At 46.2% G+C, this 27362-nt stretch overlaps 3 protein-coding genes across 3 annotated transcripts; 1 reads left to right on the top strand and 2 right to left on the bottom strand.

Annotated features, from left to right (window-relative positions):
• Positions 1-601: 601 nt before the first annotated feature.
• LOC123126313 (aquaporin PIP2-2-like) lies at positions 602-1760 on the bottom strand. Its single transcript, XM_044546678.1, has one exon. The coding sequence runs from the start codon at positions 1695-1697 to the stop codon at positions 843-845; it is 855 nt and encodes a 284-aa protein (XP_044402613.1). The 5' UTR covers positions 1698-1760; the 3' UTR covers positions 602-842.
• Positions 1761-11700: 9940 nt separating this feature from the next.
• On the top strand, positions 11701-12929 carry LOC123126312 (protein MIZU-KUSSEI 1-like). The gene has a single exon (XM_044546676.1). The coding sequence runs from the start codon at positions 11827-11829 to the stop codon at positions 12748-12750; it is 924 nt and encodes a 307-aa protein (XP_044402611.1). The 5' UTR covers positions 11701-11826; the 3' UTR covers positions 12751-12929.
• Positions 12930-23431: 10502 nt separating this feature from the next.
• On the bottom strand, positions 23432-26578 carry LOC123126311 (4-coumarate--CoA ligase-like 7). Its single transcript, XM_044546675.1, has 5 exons — positions 25541-26578; positions 24192-24378; positions 23947-24092; positions 23806-23873; positions 23432-23660 (listed from the first exon to the last, which is right to left on the bottom strand). The coding sequence occupies exons 1-5, from the start codon at positions 26576-26578 to the stop codon at positions 23432-23434; spliced, it is 1668 nt and encodes a 555-aa protein (XP_044402610.1).
• Between the last annotated feature and the right edge of the window lie 784 nt (positions 26579-27362).

Here is a 27362-nt window from a genome sequence, read left to right as displayed (position 1 = left end):
ACAGTGGATGACGATGGCTGCTGCAAGCCAGAGGCCAACGCTCGCGCTTCTTCTCCTTCTCACAACTTTGACCGGCGATGGTCGTCGGCGGTGTCAAGACTGATGTTGTCCATGGCCGGCAACGCAGTGCTGCAACCCACACCCGCGCTGCTGGCAACCGGTGAGGTAGCAGCTGTCACCCCACGGATGTTGCGGCCACCGATGGAAGGGGCTACAACCACCACCGGAGGGAGCTACAACCATCGAGTCAGGGAGCTACAATCCTCGTGACACAACGCACCCTACCTCACCATGGGGAATATTGCAACCGTTGACGGCTGGAGCTGCAGAGGGGCGACCGCCCTGCTGCAAGCGCCCATGACAATGACGACGAGCGTAGATATGTGACCGGTAAGCATGGTGCTGCAACCGGTGAGCCGATCTAGGACCCGCGAACCACGGAGCTGCAACCATGGGCAACAATAGATCCGGTTTTTTTCACACAAAAGAATCAGTTTCAAGAAATTTCAAACAAGTTTGTATGGTGCTCAAGAGAAGGTGATGAATGAGTGACAGTGAATTAACGACCAATTCTCGTGCATTTAGTAGGAAGATGATTAACTAAACCCGAAACACACAGCACAACATACATGTTTGTAATGTAATTACTGAATAAACTTACAACACCAAATTAAACCCTGCAAAGAGAAAAACTTACAACACCAAACGTACATATATATATATGCTCGTTTGCATGACCAAAACTACAGAACGATTTAATTAAGAAACACGAGGCGGTGAATGCAAGCCGTGCATGTACATTTTGCAGATTCTCTCTCTGATGAATGGTGGAAACAAATTGATTAGGCGGTAGCGATGTAGTTGTGGCGGAAGGAGGCGAAGGCCTTGCCAGCCCCGCCCCTGATGATGTACTGGTGGTACACCATGGCGATGGCGGCGCCGATGAAGGGCCCCACCCAGAAGATCCACTGGTCGTCCCACGCCTTCTTGTTGTTGTACACCACGGCGGGGCCGAGGCTCCTTGCCGGGTTGATGCCGGTGCCGGTGATGGGGATGGTGGCCAGGTGCACGATGAGCACGGCGAACCCGATGGGCAGCGGCGCCAGCACGGGCACGTGGGAGTCCCTCGCCTTGCGCTTCGGGTCGGTGGCGGCGAACACGGTGTAGACGAGCACGAAGGTGCCGATGATCTCCGCGGCGAGCCCGGCGCCCTTGGAGTATCCGGGCGCGAGCTCGTTGGCGCCGCCGCCGTGGCGCGCGTACTGGGCGCCGTGCACGGCCTTGACGAGGCCGGCGCCGCACATGGCGCCGAGGCACTGGGCGACCATGTAGAGCAGCGCGCGGACCAGGGAGACCTTGCGGGCGAGGAGGAGGCCGAAGGTGACGGCGGGGTTGATGTGGCCGCCGGAGACGCCGGCGGTGCAGTAGACGAGGACGAAGATCATGCCGCCGAAGGCCCAGGCGATGCCGAGGATTCCCGCGCCGCCGCAGCCGACGGTGGCGTCGGTCTGGCGCTTGTGGCCGATGACTGTGGCCACGGTCACGTAGACGAAGAGGAGCGTGGCGGTGAACTCGGCAATGACGGCGCGCCAGAGCGACCATTTGCCCAGCTCGCCGGCGTTGATGAGCGGCGCCGGGGGAGGGTCACGGTAGTCCTTGGCGGCGTTGTTGTTGTCATTGTTACCGTTGGGCACCATGTCGATGGATTGATACGCTGAATGGGCGATGGTTTGCTTTCTCGATCGATGTTGACAAGCTTAGCTAGCGAGCTGCATGTATATATAGCCTGCAGGTATGCTATTGCTATGCATGCCCTAGCTGCTAGAGTAGTTAGCACATGCTGCGTCTGGTTTTTGTCGGTCTAATAAAGTGTATATGAACTGATCCCATGCACACCATCTCCTCAAGTGACCAACCAACCAGACAGTTGTCTTACTGAATGTGGACTCGATCTTACGGGCAAAGGCCACAGATTCAGGCATCTACTAACTTTATATTATGATCAAGGCTCCATGTTGCTTCGACCTTGCTAGTTTAACAGGCTGCATTTTTTCCGGAAACTTTTTTTTAACACAGTATAGACGTAGACACTCATACATAGGCACACACACTCACCCCTATGAACGCACGCACGTACACGCTATCCCTACGAGCAGCTCTTGAAGACTAAGCCGGCACATCATCTTGAGATTGATGAAGTCATCACAAATGCCTTCGTAGTCGACGGGAATGTCTACTCCCACAGAACGCACGTCACTGGTAGGCCTGAAATAAATCCAGAAAATTGCGCACAGGTGCCAAGAACTTTCGATCGTAGTTTAATAAATGATCATAGTTTAGGGACAAACCGACATGCAAGGACAAAATTTGTTGGGTTTAGTCTCATACTACATGTGTATCTATCAATCGTAGAAGAAGAGCCAAACCACGAAGAACCAAGAAGAATGGCTATGTAATGTTTTAGGACAAAGAATCCAAGGCCTTTTATGAACATGTGCTTACTCTACGGTTGGGTTTGGACAGGACGTTGATATAGCGGCCGGGCTCATTGCGAAATGAGGCTTCAACACTGGTTTAGTGGCCAAGTATTGCGGAACACCAACATATTGCATATATTGTCACCTATTTAACCAATTTTCTCTGCTGCTATCATTTTTCCACTTTAGATTTTAATATATATTGAGCACAACTCGATTAATCCGACACGCACAAAACTGAGCCTTACCCACTTTTTTTCTCTGACATGCGCCGTAAAATCTACTATGTTGCTAAAGATTGACCACTTGTTCTACTTACACAATCGTATGTGCACAATAGGTTTCTTTTTTGTAGTGCTATGATTACAATAATTCAAAGTTATAGCAAGGAGTTTTTTTGCGTTTGCGAAAGGTAGCAAGCAATTGTTAAATGAACATGTAAAAGATTAATACAGATGCTTTGCAAAAACAATAAGAAAATATCACCCAGTGCCTTTCACCCAGACCCGATGGTACTCCACAAAGGCACATCTTTGATGAAGTGCCTTTCCAATTTCTTATATGAAGATAAGGAGAGAAAAAAAAGGGAGATAAAAGAGTAAGCTAAAAGGGAATCTTAAAGATGACTTGAAGAAAGAAAGAAGGGCATCTCGACTGCTTTTCATTATGTATAGTCGATGTTAATTTGGTGGTGGGTTGAATCTTCATGATCTGACATTTCTTGGGTCAACTTTTCATTAGCCAGCTGCACGTTCACACACAGAAGGATGAACATGCAGAAATGTACTGTACGTCGCATGCATGGCATGCAAGCGATATGACAATACATGTACCCATTCCTATGCTTGCTTTGCTTTGTCAGTTCTTGCATGCATGCCCATGCTAGCTGTTGACGGTATAATGTGCTGCCTAGTCTTTTTCATTAGATTAATCTTTTCTTTACATTGGCTAGAGCATGCACTTCTACATGGTATCGGAGCCAAGAGGTCTCGAGTTCAGGACCCGGCTGGCGCAATTAAATTGCAGCCCACTTTCGGTCCACGTTTAGGCCTGAGGGAGACACACGTGAGGGGGAGTGTTGACGTATAATGTGCTGCCTAGTCTCTTCCATCAGATCGGTCTTTTGGTTGCATTGGCTAGAGCGTGCACTTCTACACTAGCTATCCAATATCTTAATTAACCTTTTTTGCGAGCATCTATCTCAATTGACATAAGTTGTTCTTCTTGTTAAAAAAGGGTCTTAGGCCTCTTTGATTCATAGGATTCTGCAAATACAATAACAGAAAAAGTATAAGATTGGAGTGGCATATCCAAAAATAAAGAAAATGTAAAAAAAAGGTTGAAGTAGATGTTAGATTTCCTACGAAATATAGTACAAAAGGTTACATAGGAAACTATCCTATGAAATCCAATCCTATGAATCAAAGGACCAGCGTAGAAAAAATTCTATAGAATTCATTTGAATCAAAGGAGCCCTCAAGTTGCGTTGCTTATCCATTAAGGAAAACAGATAAGCAAGGGCCAATAATGCCGTCGAGCTGTATATAGCTGCTTTACGTCGACAAGAAAAACAAATTAATCGAGCTAAGATAGATGGATGCACATGCGCATGCATGAACAAACATACTGTATTTTACATATATGTGAACAGATATAAGCAAGAAGATTATTGTTTCTTCGCCGGTAAGTAACCCGGCCGGCGGCACGTCTTATTTTATATTGTTTTGTTTCGAAATCAAAAGAAAATATATAGTACTGTATTTACTAAAGAATTTGTTGCCAGCCACGACTAAGTAATGAACTGCTCCATGCCTCCATGTAACTGCTTTTCACAAAGTCTAAAGGGAGGCTAAGCAGCGTACGCGCACTGCATGCAGATGCCCGCTTCTTTTTTTCCTCTTTATGGCCGTGGGAATGTGCATGCAGCCAGTGGAAGTTCGCCTCCGGCTGCACTCTCGGCGGCGAAGACGAGCACATCTAGCCCCGACGATGGGAATCATATCGGGCGAGAGGAAGAAGAGAGATGGGGCTAGGCTTGGGTGTCGAAGACAAGCAGAGCGCCCGCGTACGTGTCTCTTTTTGCCAAGTCAGCATTGTTAAATGGACCTCACGTGGCTGTTATAAACCCTTTTCTTTCGTGAAAAGTATGTTCTACAGTGTGATTCTGATCTGTGATTGGGTGCTTCAAAACTGTTGAACCCACCAAAATCAGCTTTAATCACTCTTTTGTTTTCTTCGACATGCGTCTTACAATCTGTGTTGCGAAAGTTTGACCACTTTTTCTACCTAGACTGGTTATACAGACATTAGCATGTGCACAATAGTTTGTAGTGCTATGATTATACTAATTCAAACTTGTAGCGAGCACATTTTGTTCTCGAAAGGTAGCAAGCAATTGTTAAAAAAGTAGCAGCTTAAAGATTTATACAAATGCTTTGCCAAAAAAAAAGTGCCTTTCAAAGTTTCTTATATGAAGATAAGGTGAGAAAAGGGTAAGGTAAAAGGGAATCTTAAAGACGAGTTGAAGAAAGGAAGCAGCTCTGTTGATGGCATCTCGACTGATTTTCTTTCATTACATATTTTGAATGGTGGTGGGTTTAAAATTTCATGCATTGTTTGAAAAAAAAAGTACACGTATGCGGCATGCAGGCATGTTCACGTGCAAAAATGTACGTCGCGTGCATGCATGTGATGCATGCAAAAGATGTAGTTATAGTTAAATAGTACCTGGACCCATACGAAGAAGTGGGTGTAAAAAAATAAATAAAAAGGCATGCTTTGCCAGATTTTGCATGCATGCAATGCCCATGCTAGCTTTAATTCTAGTGTCTTGATTAACTTAAACAGTTTGCTTCTCCATTAAGGAAAACAGACAAGCCATGCATGCGTGGCCAGCCCAATAATGCATGCCATCGAGCTATATGCGCACTGCATCTTAATTTGCTGCATGCAGATGCACGTCTTTCTTCTTTATTACGAGTATTTGTTTCTCCCATCAAATTACTCTACATGCAGGCCATGGGAATATGCATGCATGCCTCTAATCGCGGGGGCGGCGCTGTAGCCAGCGGAAGTACGTCGCCGGTGAGGACGAGCGCATGCATCGAGCCCCGGCGATGGGAAACGGGCGAGAGGAAGAAGAGAGAGCAAGCTAGGCTGGGGTGTCATTCCCCCTCCTGAATTTCTTCAACAGCAACAGTGGTTTGGGGTTCTCCTTGCCCTGATGGCACAGCAGGGGGTTGGCATGGTAACTGGAGCTGACAAGCAGCGAGAGGAGGGGAAGATGATTGAGGGTGAGAGAGAGAAAGGGATACAAAGCAGAAAGGTTAGCTACGGAGGAGATATGGATAATGGTTCTGGATCCAGGCAAAACCAAAGCGCTTGGGGGGGGGGGGGAAGCAGATTTCCACAGAGAGAAGGCCCTGATTTAGGAAAAAGTGGGAACAACTTCAGAATTCCCTGTAACAAGTGCAAAGATTTCAGACATCAAACTAGAGATTGCAAGCTTCCTAACTGTATCATCTGTGGAAAAAATTCTCACATCACTGAAGATTGCAACTGGATGAAACAGATTAAGCCCCTGCCTAAATATGTTGGATATGCAGACAGAGGTTTGGGAGTGCTCTTGGTTCAAAATTCCAAGGAGGTGGTGAGTAGTGAGACGATTAACCCGATGTGAATTGTCACTATTGCCTCTGGGGAGATCAATGAGACACAATTCTTGGAGGGGTTTAACTACATGTTCAAATGGGACTGGCAATGGAGATGCAAAAAACATGGAGACATGGCTTATCTCATGAGGTTCCCCAACAAGAGCAGACTGACTGAATTACACAAGTTTGGAAACTTTAACTTGCTGGGGACAAAGGCTGTCATAAATGTGGATAGTTGGACCTATGATACACAAGCCATAGGAAAGTTGCACACTGTGTGGGTGAAAATTGGCAAAATGCCTGAGTGTTTCAGACATTTTTTTGGGGCTTGTGAAGTAGCTGCCACTGTTGGCCCAGTCCTGGAGATAGATATGACAACAATTTTGCTGGAAAAAATCAGAGCCAGGGTGGGAGTGAGAGATTTTGAAAAAATTCCTACACATACTGAAGTAACTGACAAAGACCTCATGATATACAGAGTCACCTTGGAACTTGAAAAAGTGGTGGAACAGGGGTGGTATGAAGATAAGAGGAAACATATGGATGTTGAAACAGACAGAGAATGTGAAATTGCAGACATGAGGAAAAAGATCAAGATTGGTGGAGTAGATGCTGAAGGAAACAAAGAAAACATCTCCCTGGGAAGTGTGGGACTCAAGCAATTTGAGGAAATGAGGAAAAAAATGAAGAGATCATGAACATTCAGAAAGAATATCTGGCTGAGGTTGGCTTGAGGAAAAAAGTTGAAGCTGATTTAGATAGACTGATACATAGAATTCAAGAGATGGAGGAAGACAATAACAAACAAGAAACCCGGAGGGCTGTGGAAGAAAAGAAATACACTTCATGGGAAGAGGAGAAGAGAGCTATGATGGATATGATCAAGAAGTAGCAAGTGATGATAGACAAATGCATAGAAAAAGTAGACCAGTGGGATGAAAAAGATATCTCTCGAGATGATATGGGAGAGAAAAATGACTCTGATAAAGATAATATTCAAGATCCTCTGATAGAAGACAATTACACTGAACCAGTGGATTATAATGCTAGCCAGGATTGTGTGGAATCTCTGGATCAAAACTGGGGATCTCTGATAAAGAGAAGAAAGAAAAAGACAAAGAAGGACCAACCAGAAGAAGTGACAGAAATCTAGAAAAAAAGGACTCCAAGATTGAAGATCTGGCTAAGGAGAGAGCTGCTGACAAGGATAACTATGGTAAGTCCCCAACCCTTACTAAGGATCAAATCTCTTTGTTTGAAATGGCAGAGAAAGTGGGGGTGGAGCTGGGGTGTACTATTGACCTGGTCAGCCAAAACCTAGACCTGATCTCCAATATGGAACAGGCTAGAAGAGATATATATCTACAAAACATAAGAAATCAAGAGGAAAAAGAAAAAATGAAAGTTCTCCAAATCTAATTGATATTGGAGATGCTAAACTAGAAGAACTATGCTCAGGTGATGATCACTCTGATACAGAAATGGATCTTGATTACAATGACACCTTGAGGAAAATATTCTCTAGTAATAAGAAAAATAAGATTGACACCTCAGCTGCTAGTGCTGGGAAGCTTGCTATATCTTTTAGGGGAGGGAGAAAGAAGAAAAAGAAACAATGAAAGGAATATTTTGGAATGTGAGGGGGATTAGACATGACACAAAGAAAAACTTTATCAGAGAGGCAATCATAGAAAAAAAATTAGATTTTGTTGGCCTTTTGGAGACCATTAAGGGTGACTTTACAAAAAATGAATTTCACAACCTTGCTAGGGGAAAAAAATTTCTCTGGGAATGGATTGCCCCTCGAGGCAAATCTGGAGGAATATTGGTAGGAATTAATAATGATAATTTTGACTTGATACAAGTGGAAAAGGCACATATTTTATCAGAACACTACTTTTTGATAAAAAAAGCTAAGTTTAGTTGGAACTTGGTGACTGTCTATGGTGATGCTCAAAGAGAAGGGAAAGCAGCTTTTTTAGCTGAATTATCTAGATTGTATCAAGATAACACTCTCCCCTTGTGTCATTGGGGGGGGGGATTTTAATATCATTAGAAAAAGTGCAGAGAAAAATAAACCTGGGGGGGGGGTGTGGATCACTTCAGCTTTGTTTTTAATGCTATTATTGAACATGCTGGATTAAGAGACATCCCAATCAGTGGGAGACAATTCACTTGGGCAAATAATATGCCAGACCCTACATATGAGAAACTTGATAGGGTCTTGGTATGCCCAGATTGGGAAGATAAATACCCCATGACTATGGTCACAGCATTAGAAAGAGAGATTTCAGATCACACTCCACTGTTGTTGGATTCTGGTGAGCAGAGAAATGCTCCTCCCATTTTTAGATTTGAAAATGCATGGATTCATATGGAAGGATTTAAGGAATTTGTGGAAAAAAACTAGAAGGTGAGGTGTAATGGATCTAGTATGGACACTTGGCAAAAAAGACTCAGAAACATTAGACAAAAAATCAAAGGGTGGGTTTTAAATGCTAATGCTATGTATAGGAAAAGAAAGAAGGAACTGTTAAATATGCTGGACATGATAGATAAAAATGCAGAATTGAGAGGGATTAATGCCCAAGAAAGAATTATATCAGAACTTCTGGGATTTAATCAAGAATGATATAAAAAACATTATGGATGATTTCCACAGAGGTGTGGTTGATTTAGCTAGGTTGAATTATGGGATCATTACCTTGGTCCCAAAGGTCAAAGATGCCAAACAGATCCAGAAATTGAGACCCATTTGCCTGTTGAATGTCAGCTTCAAAATCATCACTAAAGTCCTGATGAACAGGCTTAGTAAGGTTGTTAACCCCATCATCTCCCCCATTCAAACTGCTTTTGTGAAAGGCAGATACATTATGGAGGGAGTGGTGATCCTACATGAAGCTATAAATTCAATCAAAATGAAAAAACAAAATGCTATGCTATTTAAGGTAGATTTTGAAAAGGCATATGACAAAATCAAATGGCCTTTTGTCCATAAAATGCTGAAACTCAAAAAATTTCCTGACAAGTGGTGTGACTGGGTGATGCACACCATGAGGGGGGGGACAAGTGGGTGTGAAGGTAAATGACAATATTGGAAAGTTTTTTAAAACTTTTAAAGGGCTTCGCCAGGGGGACTCATTATCCCCCCTATTGTTTGATTTAGCTATTGACGCCCTGGCCATTATTATGGACAGAGCTAGAAATGAGGGATTTATTAAAGGGGTTCTCACAGACAATCATGAAAATGGAGTGAACATGCTGCAATATGCAGATGACACCATATTCCTAATCCAGGATGATGAGGTGTCAGCGAGAAATCTCAAATTTATTCTGACTGCTTTTGAACAAATGTCAGGACTCACGATTAATTTTCATAAAAGTGACATATACCTCTTTGGAGAAGCTAAGGACAAGAAAGATATATATCAAGAGATTTTTACTTGTGCGTTTGGGGAGATGCCACTGAAATACCTAGGCCTACCAGTCCATGATAAAAGGATCAGTAATGGGATGTGGAGGAATGTAACTGAGAAAATAGAGAAAAGATGTGCGTGCTGGCAAGGCAGATTGCTCAATATTGCTGGCAGAGTCACATTAGTACAGTCGTGCCTAACAAATATTCCTATATACATGATGTCTTTCTATCTGCTCCCTGTTGGAGTCAGGAAAAAAGTTGATTTCTTCAGGGCGAGACTGGTATGGCAAGCGGAAGAGGATAAAAAAAGTATCATTTAGTTAACTGGAAAACATGCTGCCTTCCTAAACAACAAGGAGGTCTCGGGCTAATCAATCTAGAGAAATTTAACATTGCCTTGCTAGCTAAATGGATTTGGAAACTAGAAGCTGAGGAGGGACTTTGGCAAGATATCATTAGATCTAAATATATCCAGAACAAATGCTTGTCAGGCATTAAAAAAAGACAGGGGGACTCGCAATTCTGGACTAGCCTGATAAGTATCAAGAATTTAGTTTTCCCTCACATAAAAAAAACTAGGGGATGGGAGAAATACCAGATTCTGGGAAGATTGGTGGGTGGATGACAAACCACTAAAAGAGGCATACCCCTCATTGTATGCGATTAGCAATGACAGAGAAATTACTGTCAGAGGGGTGATTGAAAAAGGGTGGAATGCTATGTCTTTCAGAAGAAATATAGATGGAGGCTATGGGGGGCTGTGGGATAGCCTTAAAAGAAGATGTGAGGACATATTAATGCACGGGGGCAGAGACAAGCCCATGTGGATGCTCAATGCTAACAGAATATTCACTGTAAAATCCTTATATCTACACCTAGTTCGTACTGACATGGGTTTTCCACACAAATTCCTGTGGAAAGTCAAGGTACCTGCAAAAATCAAGTTCTTTCTTTGGTTGCTAAGCAAAAAAAGTATCCTTACTAGAGACACCCTATTGAAAAGAGGATGGAAAGGGGACAAACATTGTGTGTTTTGTGGACAGGAGGAAAACATTGATCATCTTTTCTTCTCCTGTTCGGTTGCCAGAATCATTTGGAATCTGGTGAGATGTTCATTTGACTTTAAGAAAACTCCCATAAACATTGACGACTGTTTTGGGGGGTGGCTAAACAATTTTAACAAAGAGAGTAAAAAACTGGTGTTGATTGGCACTTCTGCTCTGCTTTGGGCGATTTGGAATTGCCGCAATGACATTGTGTTTGATAAGAAAAAAGTAAACGACCCGATTGGGATCATTAAACGAATATGCTGCTGGATTACTGATTGGGCTATTTTGCAGAAAAAGGGCCCAGGGGAAAGAATGCTGACGTTGGGGGCAAGACTCATCGAGCAGGTGGCAAGTGAGATCTTCAAAGCTTCGCAAGGATGGCGCTTCGGGGTTCCGCGGCTGAAGGATTAGGGAAGCTGCGACATTTCAAGAGCTTGCTGCTGCTTTTGCTTTAGATTTGTCTTCTCCTTCGTTTAGCCTTTTGTGATGGAAACTTGTAATGATCTGACTATCCGGGGGGTGGGGGGCTGTGTCCCTGGCCACTCCTTGCGTGGGTTTCACTTTTACTCTCTGTTCCGCTTCTTATTGTAAGACTTCTAGACTGCTCGTGGCTTCGGCCTGGTTTCTATAATGAAAATTGGAGGGGAAACCCTCTTTTGCTCAAAAAAAAAAGCTAGGCTGGGGTACGGTGTTGAAGACCAGTCTTTTTTTTTTTGCCAAGTCAGCATTGATAAATGGACCTCACCTTGCTATCATAAACCCTTTCTTTCAGAAAGGTATGTTCTAGAGTGTGATTCTGATCCTGTGATTGGGTGCTTCGAAACTCTTGAACCCACCAATCAGTGTTTTATGCAACGAAATTACCCGTGAGTAGGTGTTACTTACTATCACAAATTCGTAGCTCGGTGGTTTCTGCAAACCTAGTCCATGGTTTTTGCAATTGATGCATGCTTTTTTATTTTATTTTCTCCAATCAAATTACTTTTGTACTGTATGATATGATCGGATCCAAGCCCAAAAATGGCGGGCAGCTTGGACGACGACCCAGCAAAGCAACCCTAACCGCCAAAACAGAAACGGCCTCCCAGCTCACGCTTTGCCTTCCTTAATTTGGCACCACAAGATAACAACAGCCAGCCATCGAATCGAAACCACCTGCAACCCCGCACGAGGGATCTAGCCGCCATTCGTCTCGGTCTCCGGCCTCCGGCCACCGCGCCCGCGAGCCAATGGGCTTCGCCAAACGTCCTAATAAGGTCGACGGCCCGCCAAGCCGGACCAGCAGCGTGGCCTCCTCCGGCACCAGCGCCAGCGCCCGAACGTCCTCCATCTCCAGCGATGACGGGAACGGTGGACGGCCAGGCCAGTCCCCGGCGCGCGGCGCCCCGGGCCACACGCTGGAGGCGCCGTCGCGGAAGAACCGGCCCGCACGTAGCCCCTCCCGGCCGGCGCTGCTGTTCCAGAAGCTTCGCCGCGCGCTCCCCATCCTGGCGCCCCGGTGCGGGAGGACGCCGGCGGGGTCGGCGCGCGAGGTCGCGGCGTCGACCTCCTCGGGCGCCGCCGACTCGCACCTCATGTCGCGGCACGTCGCGTCGGGCGGCGGGAGGCGGCCGTGCCGGCGTGTGACGGGCACGCTGTTCGGCCGCCGCAAGGGCCGCGTCGCGCTGGCGCTGCAGGAGACGCCCCGGAGCCTGCCGAGCCTGGTGGTGGAGCTGGCGCTGCAGACGCACGCGCTGCTCCGCGAGCTCGGCAACCCCGCCGGCGCGCGCATCGTGCTGGAGACCGAGCGCCGCCGCGGCGGCACTGGCGAGGGGCCTAAGCGCGCGCCGCCGCTGCTGGACGAGGTGGCGTGGACCATGTTCTGCAACGGGAGGAAGACCGGGTACGCGGTGCGGCGGGAGGCGACGGACTACGACCTGACGGTGATGGAGACGCTGCGGGCAGTGTCCATGGGCGCCGGCGTGCTCCCGGTCCCAGCTGGAGCTGGAGCTGGAGGTGGGGTCTCGGGGTCGGCGCCGGACGACGAGGTGGCGTACATGCGCGGCTGCTTCGAGCACTTGGTGGGGTCGTGGGACTCGGAGTCGCTCTACATGGTGACGCCCCAGGGCGGCGGCACCGGCCCGGAGCTCGCCGTGTTCTTCGTCAGGCTCTGACCAAAACGCCCTCTCCTTAGGAAGGAGATGGGCGGTGGAAGATCCGTACGTGATCGGTGATGGTCGGGTCGCCCTGCTATAGTTGCACGGATGTATAGATTTTGATTAGATTTAATTTATTTATTCTTGCCCAAAAGCATGCACGACCCTTGTATATATGGTTGAAAGAAGTAAAGCTAAGCTATGCTGATCAAGATGCCATCAGCATATACTATATGGGGCATGGATCATACATTCGTACTGCTAGCTATTTTTCAATGGTTTTTTCTTCTTCTTAAAAGTTAAAACCCACCTCAACTACAAATCTGCCAGGAGAGGCTTCAAGGTACTATAATGTTATTGACAATTGCAGCTCTGGCAGGATGATCACACGATTCTTTCGCTGCATGCATGATAGCAAATTCTATACTTTGTTGTGTTGCTTGAACTTCCAGTCAACACCATGAATGTCGCACGCAAATAGGTCCTGCTGCTGTGTCTGTGTGAAATCCTGACACACAAATTAAATTTTACTGGTAACAGCAAAAGGTCACAGAGAGGATGAGAAGTAGAGAAGGTTATACAAGAGGCGGGAACAAGCGCTCAGCTACATCGCGGGGCACAGAGCACCCCCAACTAGTATTGACGTCGCTACTCGTCACCGTCTTCCAATAGTAATTCACTGGCTTGTTCACGATGCCCATCTCGGCGGGCAGTTCGTGGGAGATCTGCTCTAGGTTCAGCGGCTGCAGCTTCATGAGAGCGTACACTTCTTCTGTCTTTAGATCCGCCTAAAAAGTTTCTCACCAAAGCTCAGCATCTGTAGAACTGAAACAGGCAGTAGGGATTCAGATTGTGGATTCTACATTCCCAACAACACAAATGTGTTTGCTTGATGAAGAACCAATGTGAGTTACATCCTAATAATTTTCCGCTCATGCATTCTAAAGTAATGAACATAGGTTTGACCAGCATTTCTCGCCGATTCCTTCTTGAGAGTTTAATTCGCTGAGCTTTGAGTCGATTACCCTCGCTCGAGTTCTATAGAAATGGCTTGTTGTTATAAGCCAATGCGTACTACATTCATGAGGGAATGCCCTTCTTTTGTGATAACTTCCATACTTTAGAAATATGGGCAAGGGGGCCGATGCCCCCCGTGCACACATAAAACCTATACTCTGCTATGTTGTGATCCAAATTCAAGTATAAAGTAAAAGGCCAACTTTTGTACTGAACAATTCTAACTTTCTCTCGATCAACAAGAATTTCTCAAACAGTTTTCAACCTGGCAGCATACAAGAAGGTCTTTGAGAGCAAGAAAGGACCTGAGATTTGATGTTTAGATGCTCATTTGGTTGCTGTTAAATACTACTCCCTCCGTCCGGAAATACTTGTCATCAAAATGGATAAAAGGGCATGTATCTAGATGTATTTTAGTTCTAGATACATCTCTTCTTATCCATTTTGATGACAAGTATTTTCGAACGGAGGGAGTAGGAATGATGTTCATGCATGGTCTCTGCATTATGTCCATGTGGTCCTTGTGTACTCTGAAATTTACAGTAAATGATGTGGTATATTGTTCAGTAAATGATATTTGATACTGTTCATTTGCTGTATTTAAAATGATCTTTGGTGCTGTCCATGTGCTGTCACTAAAATGATCTTTGGTGCTATTCATTTGCTGTCATGTACATGATCTTTGGTACTGTCAATTTACTCTATTTATTGACGCCACCATGTATTATGCACAAAATGAAAGTACGCTTATGATCAAGAATAGTTTGCTTATTTGAACAAACTGTTTGTTGTTCATTTGTGATGCCGTCCAATAGTTGCTCATGATCATGTACATAAAAACTTTAGATGGTACAGGACTAGCAGCTCACAGTCAATAGTTTGCTAATTTGCATCAGCAAGAATGTTTTTGACTGAACAACATACAAACATTTTCTGATAAATTCTTAGCAAGAAGCACTACTCATGTGAATTACAGCAGGCACTACTCATTTCTACATTTTGCTAATTTCTCTGCAAGTCTTGTACTACTGATGCGTCCTTGAATTGCTTCTCATTCACAAACAACTTCCTGCCATCTCCAGTCAACTACCTACGCCATGCAAGCTTCAGCCTGGATGCATTTTTTTTAAAGGAGGAAGACCCCCGGCCTTTGCATCTGGACGATGCATGCAGCCACTTTATTAATTATTGAACAAGACCTTACAAAAAATACAACAGTAAGTCTAAATCCACCATCTAGGCAACATCTATGGCTAATCCTATCTAATTGATGAAGGGATGCTGATAGTCGGGGCCTAATATCATAGACCTCGCAGCCAAGCCTAACATCTAAGACCTGAGACTTCAACCAAGCCACTCGCCGGGTACGGGGCACACGCCGGTCCGGTGCGCTCTCAGAGGCCGCTGTCACCAACTGCCACCACTCAAACTTCAGAGCTGTATTGATGCATCATCCTTGCCCGGTCTAGCTGCCGTCGACGCCACCACGGCGCCCAACGCCACCACCTCCCTGCATGCGAACTACTGAGCACGTCGCGGTCGCCGCAAGTACACCTCAGCACCATGCCACCAAGTACCACCAGCCGACACGGCTTGAAGTCTCTGGAAGATCTGTCGTGCGTAGCACTTGCCAACCAGGCATGACAAAGCGTAGCACCTATCGGCTAGGCATGACTTGACATCTCCACCGAAGCTCCGTGCAAGACGAAGCCGCTCAACCTCCTACCTCTGACTTCCAGCGCTGCTCCACAATCGATGCTCCCAAGAGAGAAACGACACCACCGTGCCGCCATCGTCCGATCTGGAAAACCAGATCCTAGGGTTTTCCCGGAGAAGCACGAGTGGGTCGACAGTAGTTACACGATGATGCCTTCATCAAGGTAACGACACAAAACACCGCCATCGCCTGCCGTCGGCTCAATTTTCACCGGCAACTCGGTCTCCCCAACTCGCAGCCGGGACTAGATGGTGGATCTTGAGATCCGACCACCCAGGCTCTGACCAAAACGCAACGGCATCCCCTTCCCATTAGGAGATGGCCAGTGGAAGGTGTCATCGGTGATGGTCGGGTGGCCCTGCTATAGCTGCATGCATTGCATGTAGGGTTGTGAGCTACCCTTCCTCAAATGCAAATGCTCATGCTTAGTTTTTTTATTAGATTTAAATTTATTTATTCTTACCCAAAAGCATGCATGCATGCATGCACAGCCGATGTATATATGGTTGAAAGAAGTAAAGCTAAGCTATACTTAGCAAGATACCATCGGCATATACTATATGGAGCATGGATTATACATTCATACTACTAGCTATTTTTCAATGTTTTTTTTTCTTACAACCCACCTCAACTGTAAATTTGCCAGGAGAGGCTTCAAGATACTATACGTTATTGACAAATGCATCTCTGGCAGGATGATCAGACGATTCTTTCACTGCATGAGAGCAAATTCAGGAACAAATATATCGCAAAGCTCTTAAGAGGCAAAAATGGTTTATTGCAGAAAGAGAACAACATTAGATGGGCTAATTTTGGCGACCAGAATACCTAGTTCTTCCCATGACCTGTTGCTAGACAGGCTGCAGGACATCCGGCTCTCCCTCGGCATACTCGCGGAGAATGGCAACCGCCAGGCGGCCGTCTCCTTCGCGGCGGTCTCCTTCAACGTGAGCTTCGGCAGCACCATGATCTTCAAGCTGGGCGCCAATCCCTTCGACGTGGCGAGCAAGGCCACGCATGCCCTCCACTAATCGACCGGCAACAGATGGAGGAGGCACTCAAGAGCGGCGTAGTGGTCTTCAACCAAAAGAGAGCATGATGGACTTCAGATTGTGGATTCTACAGTCCCAGGACCCAACCAAGCGCCAGGACCCAATACGTACTCCTACACTTGCGAAGTAAGGAGTAGCACGTTGAGAGGAAGATGCAAGGTGGCGAGGAAGCGAATCATGTGCTCGAGGGAGCGCACGCCAGGAGGGCTCGCGCCCTTGCTTCTGCTGCAATGCAGGGCTTGGCACCTGCCACTGCGACGACCGCAGCGCTTGTGAGCACCCGCGGGAGGATGCTCCCCACTGACGTCGAGTCCGGCGTGCTCTCCGCGATCCTGCAGGTACGTAGGGATTTGAGCCGATCATGTCAGTCAAATTTGAGTTCATTTTGAGCCTGTTTCTTTTTTTACTTTTCCACTCCCTTGGTTGCAGGGCATGGTACATGTGACCTTCGGCGAGATCACCAGCGGACCGCGCGACGGGTCGATGACGATGCGTACAGTTCAGGGCCTCGCCCTGGTGATGGCCTACGGCGTTGGAGGGGTTGTTCCCCTTGCGGGACAGTGGATCGGTGGCATCCTGGGTACTGCGGTGGCGGCCACAACTGTGGCCTCGCCGTCATCGGGGGCGCCACGACAGAGTATGCCGGCAGGAACTCAGGTCTTCTACTCGTTGTTTGTGGTATACTAGCATTCGGAGCGAGTTACATTGTGCTCATCTATCACGGCAATCATTGACCGGCTGGCGGGTCTTCCAACTTCCGAGGCGGGTTGTAGTCGTCCTTCCAGTATATGAACCTGCATAGTGGTCTGCTGGTATGCCCTTGCTAAGATATGAACTGTTAGTAACTTGTAGTCCTACTGTTTGGAGGTCGAGGAGTATATTTGTCACCCGTATTTAAATCTGTGAATGGGTGGGTAACTGAACCAAACCTAAACTGAACCCACGTGATGAGATTTTGGAAACCAAACCTAAACCAAACCCACGTAATTGGCATTGGCGCCCAGGCCAAACTAAACCACATGACAAATTTACCAAAACAGAACTAAACCATTGTAGGAACTATGGTTTTAGCCTATGGCTCTAGATCAGTTCCCCACCCGTACAAAGTACGATCCTGCAATTGACAGCTAGAAACATAGCACCAGCTTAAAACACATACAAATATTGCACTTGACAACTTACATATTCTGCAGTACAAAACGCAGATTCTACAATCCCAGGACCCAATACGTACTCCATTCATGAGGGCAATGCCCTTCTTTTGTGATAACTTTCATATTTTATAAATATGGGCAAGGGGGCCGATGCCGCCCTCCCCCCATGCACAAATAAAACCTATACTCTGTTATGTTGTTATATGATTCAATTATGTTAGCGTTGTTAAGAGATTGCACTAGCGAAAGTATAAACCCTAAGCCTTGTTTTCAAGCATTGCAATACCCTTTGTGCTCCATTTTATCACTTGCTACCTTGCTGTTCAGATGACAAAAACCTATATCTATTATCCATACTACACTTGTATCACCATCTCTTCGCCGAACTAGTGCACCTATACAATTTGCCATTGTATTGGGTGTGTTGGAGACATAAGAGATTTTTTATATTTGGTTGTAGGGTTATTTGAGAGAGATCATCTTCATCCTACGCATCCCACGGATTAATAAAACTTAGGTTATCCATTTGAGGAAAAGTTTTTACTGTCCTACAAAACTCTGCGCTTGAAGGCCCAACACGAATGTGTAGTAGATATCACGCCGTTGGACTAGTAGAATCTCTGGATGCAGGCGAGGTACATCCACAACTCGAGGTCGACCACCGCACCGTCCTTCAAGTATGTCCTCGTTTGGCCGGTGAGGTTGAAGGCTGCCACACCCGTTTTAAGCACGTGCTCTATTTCTCCATGGACGACTGACACAACATTCATGTCATGTGCACAATGTAGTTGAGAGAAGATGTGCACTCTTTACTTGGCACGTCGAAGGGAGTGGCTCCCAGGATTCAAAATGAGATTGTTGTCGAAGGTGAGGTGAAAAAGGAGTCGTCCGTCCGGCGGTTGCTGTTCTCCATGGGAAAGTTGGATGTTTGGGGGCTCATCTTGATGTCGGACGTAGGTGCATCACTGCCATATTTTTATGCATGTTTTGGTCATGGAGGTATTTTTATTAGTTTATAAATATTGTAAATAGCTCAGCTGAATGTTCTAGGATTTTTTTAAAACTCCTTTTCTTTGTTTTATTTTTCATTTTACCTTCTTTTTAGAACATTTTTCTTATTTTATTTTACCTGGGCCACACCTATTAGCCTGCCAAACTTCTTCTTCCCTCACCTTACGCGTTTCGGAAATAATGTAAATAGATCAGGTGGAACGGTGTCAAGTGAAGCGAGAGGGTCACTGCCATATATCTACTCACGTTTTGGTTGTGGAGATGCATTTACTAGTTCATAAATATTCAAAGTAGCTTTGGTGTATCTTCTAGGTTTTTCTTTTAACTCATTTGCTTTCTTTTATCTATTTTTTTTTTGCCCGGGCGACACCAATTAGCCAGCCAAACTTCTTCACTTGCCCTTTCCATCACATTCATTTATTCACCCCCTTCTGAACAGGCCGAAGCCATAGCCAGTCTAGTTCATCTTTTCCTTTTCCATTTTTTTTTGCTTTTACTCCACCGAATGAATGGGCACAGTAACTGAAGAGTCTAGTGGTATCAGCTTCTTCCAGCCTGACGGCACAGTAACTGAACAAGTGTTTTTATGACTTGGCACTAAATGAGTTAATAATATGCGGTGGTGGATCATTGAGTGCAAGCGGGTGAAGGGGATACGTGAATCCGATTTAGAAACCTTCTGGAAGGTTCAATCTAGTCTGGTTTGAATTTTTCTGTTTTTCTTCCTATTTTTTGTTTTTTTCTATATAAAAGTTTTGGGAAACATTTTTTAAGAACGAAAGTTTTGAAAAATGTTCATAAAAAATATATTTGGATTTTAAGGACATGTTTGTGATTTAAAATATGTTCCCATGTCAGTGCAAATGTTTTTTAATTTCTAAGACTATTCACAATTCTTTTAAAAAATGGAGTTTAATTTTTCAGAATTTTATTAAATATTCATGTTTTACTGTTTCTGAAATTTCTATACAGTTTGTACGTTTGCAATTTTTTTTGAAAAAACGCGTGCTACAGTGCTTCGAGTCAGCACGGTGTAGCCTTAGTCGCATGAAAAAAATAACTAAAGCACGTGAATGTCACTTAATGGGCCGCCTGTTCGCTCGTGGGCTGTGCTAAGATTATGTACTATCTAACACAGAGTGCGTCATATAGGAATTGCTGTTTTTTCTTTGTGTCCGGGTCAACTAATGCCCTGCAAGGAATAGACTGGGCCCAGTTTCTATTCCGCGTCTTAAGCGCCGGTTACAGGGGCGCCACTAGTTAACGAGCGCTTCTTCGGGAGCCTCACAACGATCAGCGCCACTTGGCACGCTCTCAGCTATTCGCCACGTGTCGCGCTCTGGACGCTCGCTTCGGGTTTTATTTTTTTATTTTTTCGCACGCGTTTTCGGCTATTTAAACGGTTTTTTTTCAACATTTTGGTTTTCCACCGGTCTTCCTTAGCTTTTCGATAAAAAAACATTTGCGCGAAAAAACGCGTTTTCTTTTGTTTTTCCTTCCGCGAGAGTCACGGTTTTTCTTTCGCGGGAGGCACGGTTTTGCTTTCGCGAGAATCACGGCCGTGCCTCTCGGAAACGGAAAAAAACGCGTTTTTTGTTTTTTTTGTTTCACAAGTCACGGTTTTGCTTCCGCGAGAGGCACGGTTGTGCCTTCGCAAAAGTCACGGCCGTGCCTTTCAGAAACGAAAAAAAACACGTTCTGTTTTTTTTCTTTCGTGAGAGTCACGGTTTTGCTTTCGCGAGAGGCACGGGTGTGTTTTCGCGAGAGTTACGGCCGTGCCTCCTCATAAATGAATAAAAAATGCGTTTTTTCCTTCGGCAAGAGTCACGGCTTTGCTTCCGTGAGAGACACGATTGTGATTTCGTGTGAAGCACGAGCGTGCCTCTTTCGAAAAGGGAAAAAACCCGTGCTCCCGGTTCGGTTTTTTCTTAAAAAAAAGTTCGTAAAAACCTGTCAACATAGGATTTGTTTTGAAGGTCTCGACGTGAGGAATCCAACGGTGAAAGCGATTCAAGATTTGGACGCATGTATTGAGAGATAAAACGTTTTGAATAAACGGATTTACGAAAAAAGGAAAAACTCCCAGATTGCGACAAGTGGCGCACAAGCGCTTTGCATGTGCGCCACTTGTCGCAACCTGAGGAAATGGAGTGATCTTGCAACGAGTACTCCTCAACTAGTGGTTAAGTTTTATTATTGTTGATAAAAAAAATGAATGGTTAAGTTTTGGCTGCCGTTTGCGCCTAACGTTGCAGTGGAGGTTAACCACTAATGTTGTCTTCACTGTGAAGTCTATGTACGTGGATCTTACAGATTCTAGACCTATTTTTTGCAGAAAACACATTTGAAAGACAAAGGTTTCTTTCAAGATCAAAGTTTTCATGTGGTCTTTTGCAGAGAAAGGTAGTTCTTACCAAAGATAACCTTACTAAGCGTAACTGGCATGGCAGCAAAAAATGTTATTTTGTGATTGGGAGGAGATAATTCATCATTTATTTCTGTCATGTCCTTTTTCTACATTGATCTGACGCACGGTTCATGTTTCATACAATTTAGCACCACGAAGGAGTATTTCAAATTTATTCGGAAACTGGTTAGATGGTATTCATCATAAGTTGCCGGTCCTCGCTGAAGACCTCTTGTGAGCAACTGTGCTGAGACTTCATTCGTTAATTTGTAGTCTTGGAAACTAATACAAGCGGCACCTCTCTTCGGACCCAAGTGAACGCCAGGAGGCCACAGTGTTACAAGCAGTCCAACCACGTTATAGTGGCTCGGAGTGGAACCGGTGAGCAGCTTGCTTCTCTCCCTTATAGCGTGTGGTGGTGGTGGTGGTGGTGGTGGTGTGTGGGTGTGTGTGTGTGTGTGTGTGTGTGTGTGTGTGTGTGTGTGTGTGTGTGTGTGTGTGTGTGTGCGTGCGTGCGTGCGTGTGTGCGTGCGTGTGAGGGGGGGGGGGGGGGGGGGGGTCGAAGATCGGAACCCTGAACCAGCCACCTATAGCGTCTACCTCTTCACCCACCTCCCGGCTCTTCTCTTCCAGATCCCCTTTCTTGGTGCTACTTGGGCTACATGTACCTGATATTCATGAGAGATAGATCACTAATCCGCTTGAGGTAGTTAGATCTGTGTCGTAGGACCCCTCCTCTAACACTCCCACGGTCCCACCCCACTTCCCCATGTCCTCTTATTATTTACTAGTAACCATGCATGTGCGACGCACTTGTCGACTTATATGTTTGAGTTAATCATATTCGAAGGATATGAAATTTAGAAGCCATATTTATGGTGCATTTATTTAAAAATTAATCGAGCGAAAACATATAGGACATACAATTGTCTTTTTGAGAACCATATTGTATAGTTCCTCCACCCGGTTTTATTGGGCCCCCTCGTATGTCAGGTAAAATGTTGACCATCTATATGACTAACAAAACATGATGTATATTCTACCAAAAATATAATATTGGATTCGTATTCGAAAGATTTTTCACACGGTATATTTTTGGTGACATGAAGTTTACATATTATTAATTAAATCTTTTACCAAAATTTGACATAAAATACAAAGGGTCTTAATAAACCAGAATGGAGGAAGTAATACGCAAGTAAAATTCGACATATCATCAATTACATCAGGTTGTGAATTTAAAAGCCGTTAGTCCCAAATCAGTTGGGATAGGCTAGAGGTGAAACCCATAAGATATTACAACCAACTCATGGTTCTGGCACATGGATAGCAAGCTGTAAAATACAGGAATGTAATATACATCACCTCCACTAATAGTAGCTTTAAATTAGCACCTGATATACATGTTCTCGGGTTTCTTTCTGCCGTTCGCCATCATTAGTTTAATCTGAAATACCTCTTTGGCGGCCACATTGTCCCTTCCGTGAAGCAAACATGGAAGTAGTTAACTAGAAAATAAGGACATCAACAAACCCAGTAGAATTCTAAAGCAAGTGGATCGCTAGAAGCATGAAACTGTTACAACTCGTCACAAGAGAAACTATTCACCACATCTGCGTTCATCAGTGTCGCTAGCTGCCGTGTTCCATGCTCCTTGCCTTGTGCCTACGACCATCTCCCATGCGGATCCTTTCTTTTTCCTATGTTTCACCAGATATGATGCATTATTTCTTTCCTTAATTAAGGTGTTTTATTCCTAATTAAGGAGTTTTGATGTGATACATCATTTGGAGGATCTGGTGCGTTGGTGTTCGGGTGTGAGGGGTTAGGATTTGTTGGATTCACACAATTCCCTCCTTTTTTACGTGAGAATTCGCTCTTTTATAAGTAGTGGAGATTTTCTAAGATGTTTAACGACCATCAACCTGTGGCATTAGTTTAGACTTGCGCAGTTGCAATCAAACAAGACCCCCAAATTCAAATACGACATATTTTCTACACCCGTCGCCAGCAAACTATGCCCACCCTCATTTCTTTTAAACAATATCTGCACTCTCGTGGTCAGCATGCGTCTACGTAGGCAGTGTAGTCCTGGCGATTTGGAAGTATAAATTCTAAGGAAAAAATAATGCATCGCGCCATGTTCGAAGATAGCACTGCAAGGTTTGAGCAATAACTTTGAGCAGTCCACAGTTTGAATCTATACAACATATACAATGGGATGGAATCGTGATTTACCATCCATTTAAATTTTATTGTATCGGTTTAGGAGCATGCATGCCTGCCACTCTTGTTTTTGCCCATTGCAACACATACGGAAGATGGTCACGATGGAGCTTCATCACAGTCTCGACACATGACACGACGGCACAAGGTTTGGCAACTGCCTCCTCAAGATCTTCCCAGCCGGCGATTTGGGTATGGAGTCGACGAACACCACCTTGCGCACCTTCTTGTACGGCGCGACCTGCTTCGCCACATGCTCCATGACTTGTGCCTCAGTGACCTTGCTTCCGGGTCGCCTCACCACGAGCGCCATTGGTATCTCTCCTGCCTCTTCATGAGGATATCTGCAGGTCCACTCGCACGGTCAGTACTGCATGACCGACCGACCGAGTAGAGTCTCCATGTTCATTGTCAAATTCACAACATTTATATTATATGGTATGCGGTAAGCTGTCACGATCCTTCTCGGAATAATTTCAGTGGACTTACGGCATAACAGCGGCGTCAGCAATTTCTGGCAGTGATTGCAGGATAAGCTCCAGCTCTGCAGGTGCGACCTGCAGTATTCAGTTTATCTAGCTAAGCATCCATCATTAGAGGTAAATTGTTCACGAGCTAATAAGAGCAGACCTGATAGGCCTTGTACTTGATGAACTCCTTGAGCCTATCGACAATGAACACAAACCCATCCTCATCAATGTAGCAAAAGTCGCCGGTCCTCAGCCAGCCTTCCGAATCGAAAGCGGCCGCGTTCGCCTCGTTGTCGCCTACGTAACCTGCACCGACATAGAAGATAGAACCATAAGTGATCTCAGTGCACCTGAAAGAACCAAGCGAGGGCGACGTGCATTGCAGGAAGATGTTCGTGGGGTCACCTGTCATGATGGAAGGACCTCTCACGCACAGCTCCCCTTTCTGGCCGACCGACAAGGGCTCGCCGGTGACGATGTCGACGATCCTCACCTCGACGTTGTGGTAGATGCGGCCGGTGGAGCCTACGCGGGAACACTCCTCCTGATTGCTCATCAAGGATATGCCCCCAGTCTCCGTTGAGCCATAACCCTTAAGCAAATTTACAGCAGAAGATTTTAGAATATGTACCGAAAATCTCTTAGGCTTGCACAAATTTGACACGTACGGTGAGCATATCTTATCGCTGCGGATTGCAGTCGTCATAGGGTGCCATCTTATAATGGTCTGTGTTCAAAAGTAAAGCAACATTCTATGGTCAAAAGCGTCTGGGATGGATGATGCTCGTCTGAAGATTTTGCAACACCCTTTGTGCGATCCCAGTCCAATCACATGGTTCGTAATCCGTCATCGAAGATTCAGGCAATTGCATGAGTGACGCTGAGACATGGGAAGCCAGTAGCATGGGAGCATGTGAATCCCGTAGCGCTTACCCTTTTACATGTTCATGTTCAAGTTGTTTAAAATTTTCAAATAGATTCAGTTTGTGCTTGGTTCAAAGGATCAAAGGCTGAAAATGGAAACCGTGGTTCTAGAGTTTTTTGTTTATGAAATATTTCGAGAAAAGTTGAAACACTGAAATTTTGGTTGTTGCGGTTTTCATCTCGATTAGTGACCAAATGTTCACATCAACTTGACTGAATTTCAATAAAAAAATTCAAATGACTAGATTATAGTTCTACTATTGTTTGACTATGTCCCGAACTGGTTTTTTTGACTTAAGATTATAATATTATACTTGTATTGTTGATGTATGCCCAATTGGCATGCCACATTTCTTCTGTGAGTGGCAGTAGGCTTGGTGGCTTGAGATATGCCAGAGCTCACACTTCCGCCTCACGCATGTTGAATGTGAGATTTAATTTAGTTTATCTTTAAAAAAAGTGGAGGCAAAATACTGCTACAGGGCCATAAACACATTTCTCTTCCCAACATGCATGCTGCACTTTTGGTCGATATGCATTTGCTAGATTACGAAATATTTTACGTAATTTATTTTTACCCGTATGTGTGCATGCTTAGTTAGCAATAGCAGTGCGAGCACGGTCAACGTCAAGCACAAACATCGCTGGTGTTATATTAATTATGTTTTGCAGTTTTGCTAAAGATTAAGAGGGTGTTTGTTTTCAGGGACTTAAAAAAGTCCCTATAAATCCCATCTAAACCTGCAAAATTTCTTCGCGCTAGTCACTTCCGTCCAAACGAGGGTCCATGACGAGGGTGGATGAATAAGATGAAAGGAAATACTACTCACCACGCAGAGATCGACGTGAGGGAACCGCCGCCGGAACTGCTCCGCCACCGATCCTGGCAGAGGGGCGCCGCCGCAGATCACCCGCAGCAGACTCGTCAGCCGGCGCGGGTGTTTGGTTATCCCCAGCACCACGGGAGGCGACGCCATTATCTCCGTCACCTCCCACCGCTCTGCTGCCCCCAGCATCCCCCTTAACCCCGTCCCCGTCCCGGTGTCCGTCATCACAACAGTGGTGAGTCCCCGCGCCAGCCCGTTGAGCGCGAAGAAGAAACCCATGGCGTGGAACATGGGAGCACCCATCAGAGTCCTCTCCTTCACCTTCCGCGACTTGACGTGCAGGTGCAGGGCGTGGAACCCCAAGGCCTGCGCGATCAAGCTCCGGTGCGGCACCGCCACCGCCTTCACCGGCCCTGTGGTGCCAGAGGAATAATGGATCGTCGCTGTCGCCGACTGGCACACTACTCCAGTACTGTCCAGCTCCAGCGGCGCCGGCTCCTTTTCATCCCTGCCGTTGTGGAGGTGGAGGAGGGAGCGGAAGTGCGTGGAATCCAGGAGGACGGTGGGGAGGCCGGCGGGGAGCTTGGCGGCGGTGGAGGAGACGGCGAAGGCGACGGACGCGCCGGACAGGGACACGAGGCGCGACACCTCGCCGGCGGTGAGGGCCGGGTTGGCCGGGGACACGACCACGCCGACGGCGAGGAGCGCCAAGTGGAGCACGGGCACGTCGAGCCGCGCGGGAGCGAGGACGAAGGCCACGTCGCCGCGGCCGAGCGGGACCAGGCGCGATCGCAGGGCGCCCACGAGCGCGCGCACCTGGGACAGGAAGGCCGGGTAGGAGATGGCCTCGCCGGTGGCGGCGTCGAGGAGCGCGGGCTGGGTGGGGAGAGGCGACGGCAGCAGCGACAGCACCAAGGCCGGGAATGTGAGTGGGACTTCCGCCGCCGGCAGCGGCGGGCGAAGGCTGACGAACGATTTGGTCGTTGCGCAGTAGCCGGCGCCGCTGCTTCCCCCGTGGCCGTGGCCGTGGGTGCTCGACATTTTGGACTGGGAAACTGTCGTGGGTCGTCAGTCAGAGTTTGCATATACTAGTACTATATCGATATATATATAGATCGAGTGGAGGTCTCGTCTTGGCGATTGGCGCCCAAGGAGGTCTTCCACACCCTCTGGACTCGTCGCTTCCGTGCCCCGTCCTTCAATATAATATCCTGCTTAAAGCTGAGCCAGACCAAGTCGCCAAACTGCTTGGTTCTCTAGTCCTAAGACTTTTTCTAGTCCCTAAAACTTTTTGAAAAATACTCTTAAGGAGGTGCTTCTAAGGACTTTTAGAAAAAGTCCCAAAAAAGTCCCACCCTGTTTGGTTTACTAGGGACTTTTTCTAGTCCCAACACAAAAAAGTCCCTGGAACCAAACATCCCCTTAAGAACAAGTGCGCGCCTTGATCCCATCAATGTGGAGCCTGAGACGGCATGCCAGCTCGCTGCTGTGTTCGGATGCCCCGTCGCCGACTTCCCACAACAATACCTGGGGCTACCTCTCTCTGCTTCTAAACTCAAGCTGGCTGACTTCTATCCGCTGATCGCAAGGGTGGATAAATGGCTTGCTGCTCTCCTCTGCTGCCAAATGGACCCTGGTACATGTTGTCCTCACGTCCTTGCCCACCTACGGCTACGCCATAGGCTCCATTCAACTGGCAGAAGGTACCCACGCCACGCCAGCTTTGAGAAAAAGTGCCGAGCCTTCTTCTGGACAAACCACACCACAGTTAGCGGAGCTTGATGCAAAATTGCTTGGACTCAAGTCTGCAAGCCTCGTGACCGGG

Source organism: Triticum aestivum, chromosome 5D (genome assembly GCF_018294505.1).
Source record: "Triticum aestivum cultivar Chinese Spring chromosome 5D, IWGSC CS RefSeq v2.1, whole genome shotgun sequence".
NCBI lineage: Eukaryota > Viridiplantae > Streptophyta > Magnoliopsida > Poales > Poaceae > Triticum > Triticum aestivum.
This window is presented reverse-complemented; position numbering and strand designations above follow the sequence as displayed.

Excerpts from the sequence above, each read along its gene's own strand:
- LOC123126313 (XM_044546678.1), bottom strand. The coding sequence starts at position 1,697 with ATGGTGCCCAACGGTAACAATGACAACAACAACGCCGCCAAGGACTAC.
- LOC123126312 (XM_044546676.1), top strand. The coding sequence starts at position 11,827 with ATGGGCTTCGCCAAACGTCCTAATAAGGTCGACGGCCCGCCAAGCCGG.
- LOC123126311 (XM_044546675.1), bottom strand. The coding sequence starts at position 26,578 with ATGTCGAGCACCCACGGCCACGGCCACGGGGGAAGCAGCGGCGCCGGC. Across the intron at positions 24,379-25,540 it reads CTCACGTCGATCTCTGCGTG|GGTTATGGCTCAACGGAGAC; the intron begins GTGAGTAGTATT and ends AATTTGCTTAAG. Across the intron at positions 23,661-23,805 it reads GCTGACGCCGCTGTTATGCC|ATATCCTCATGAAGAGGCAG; the intron begins GTAAGTCCACTG and ends GTGGACCTGCAG.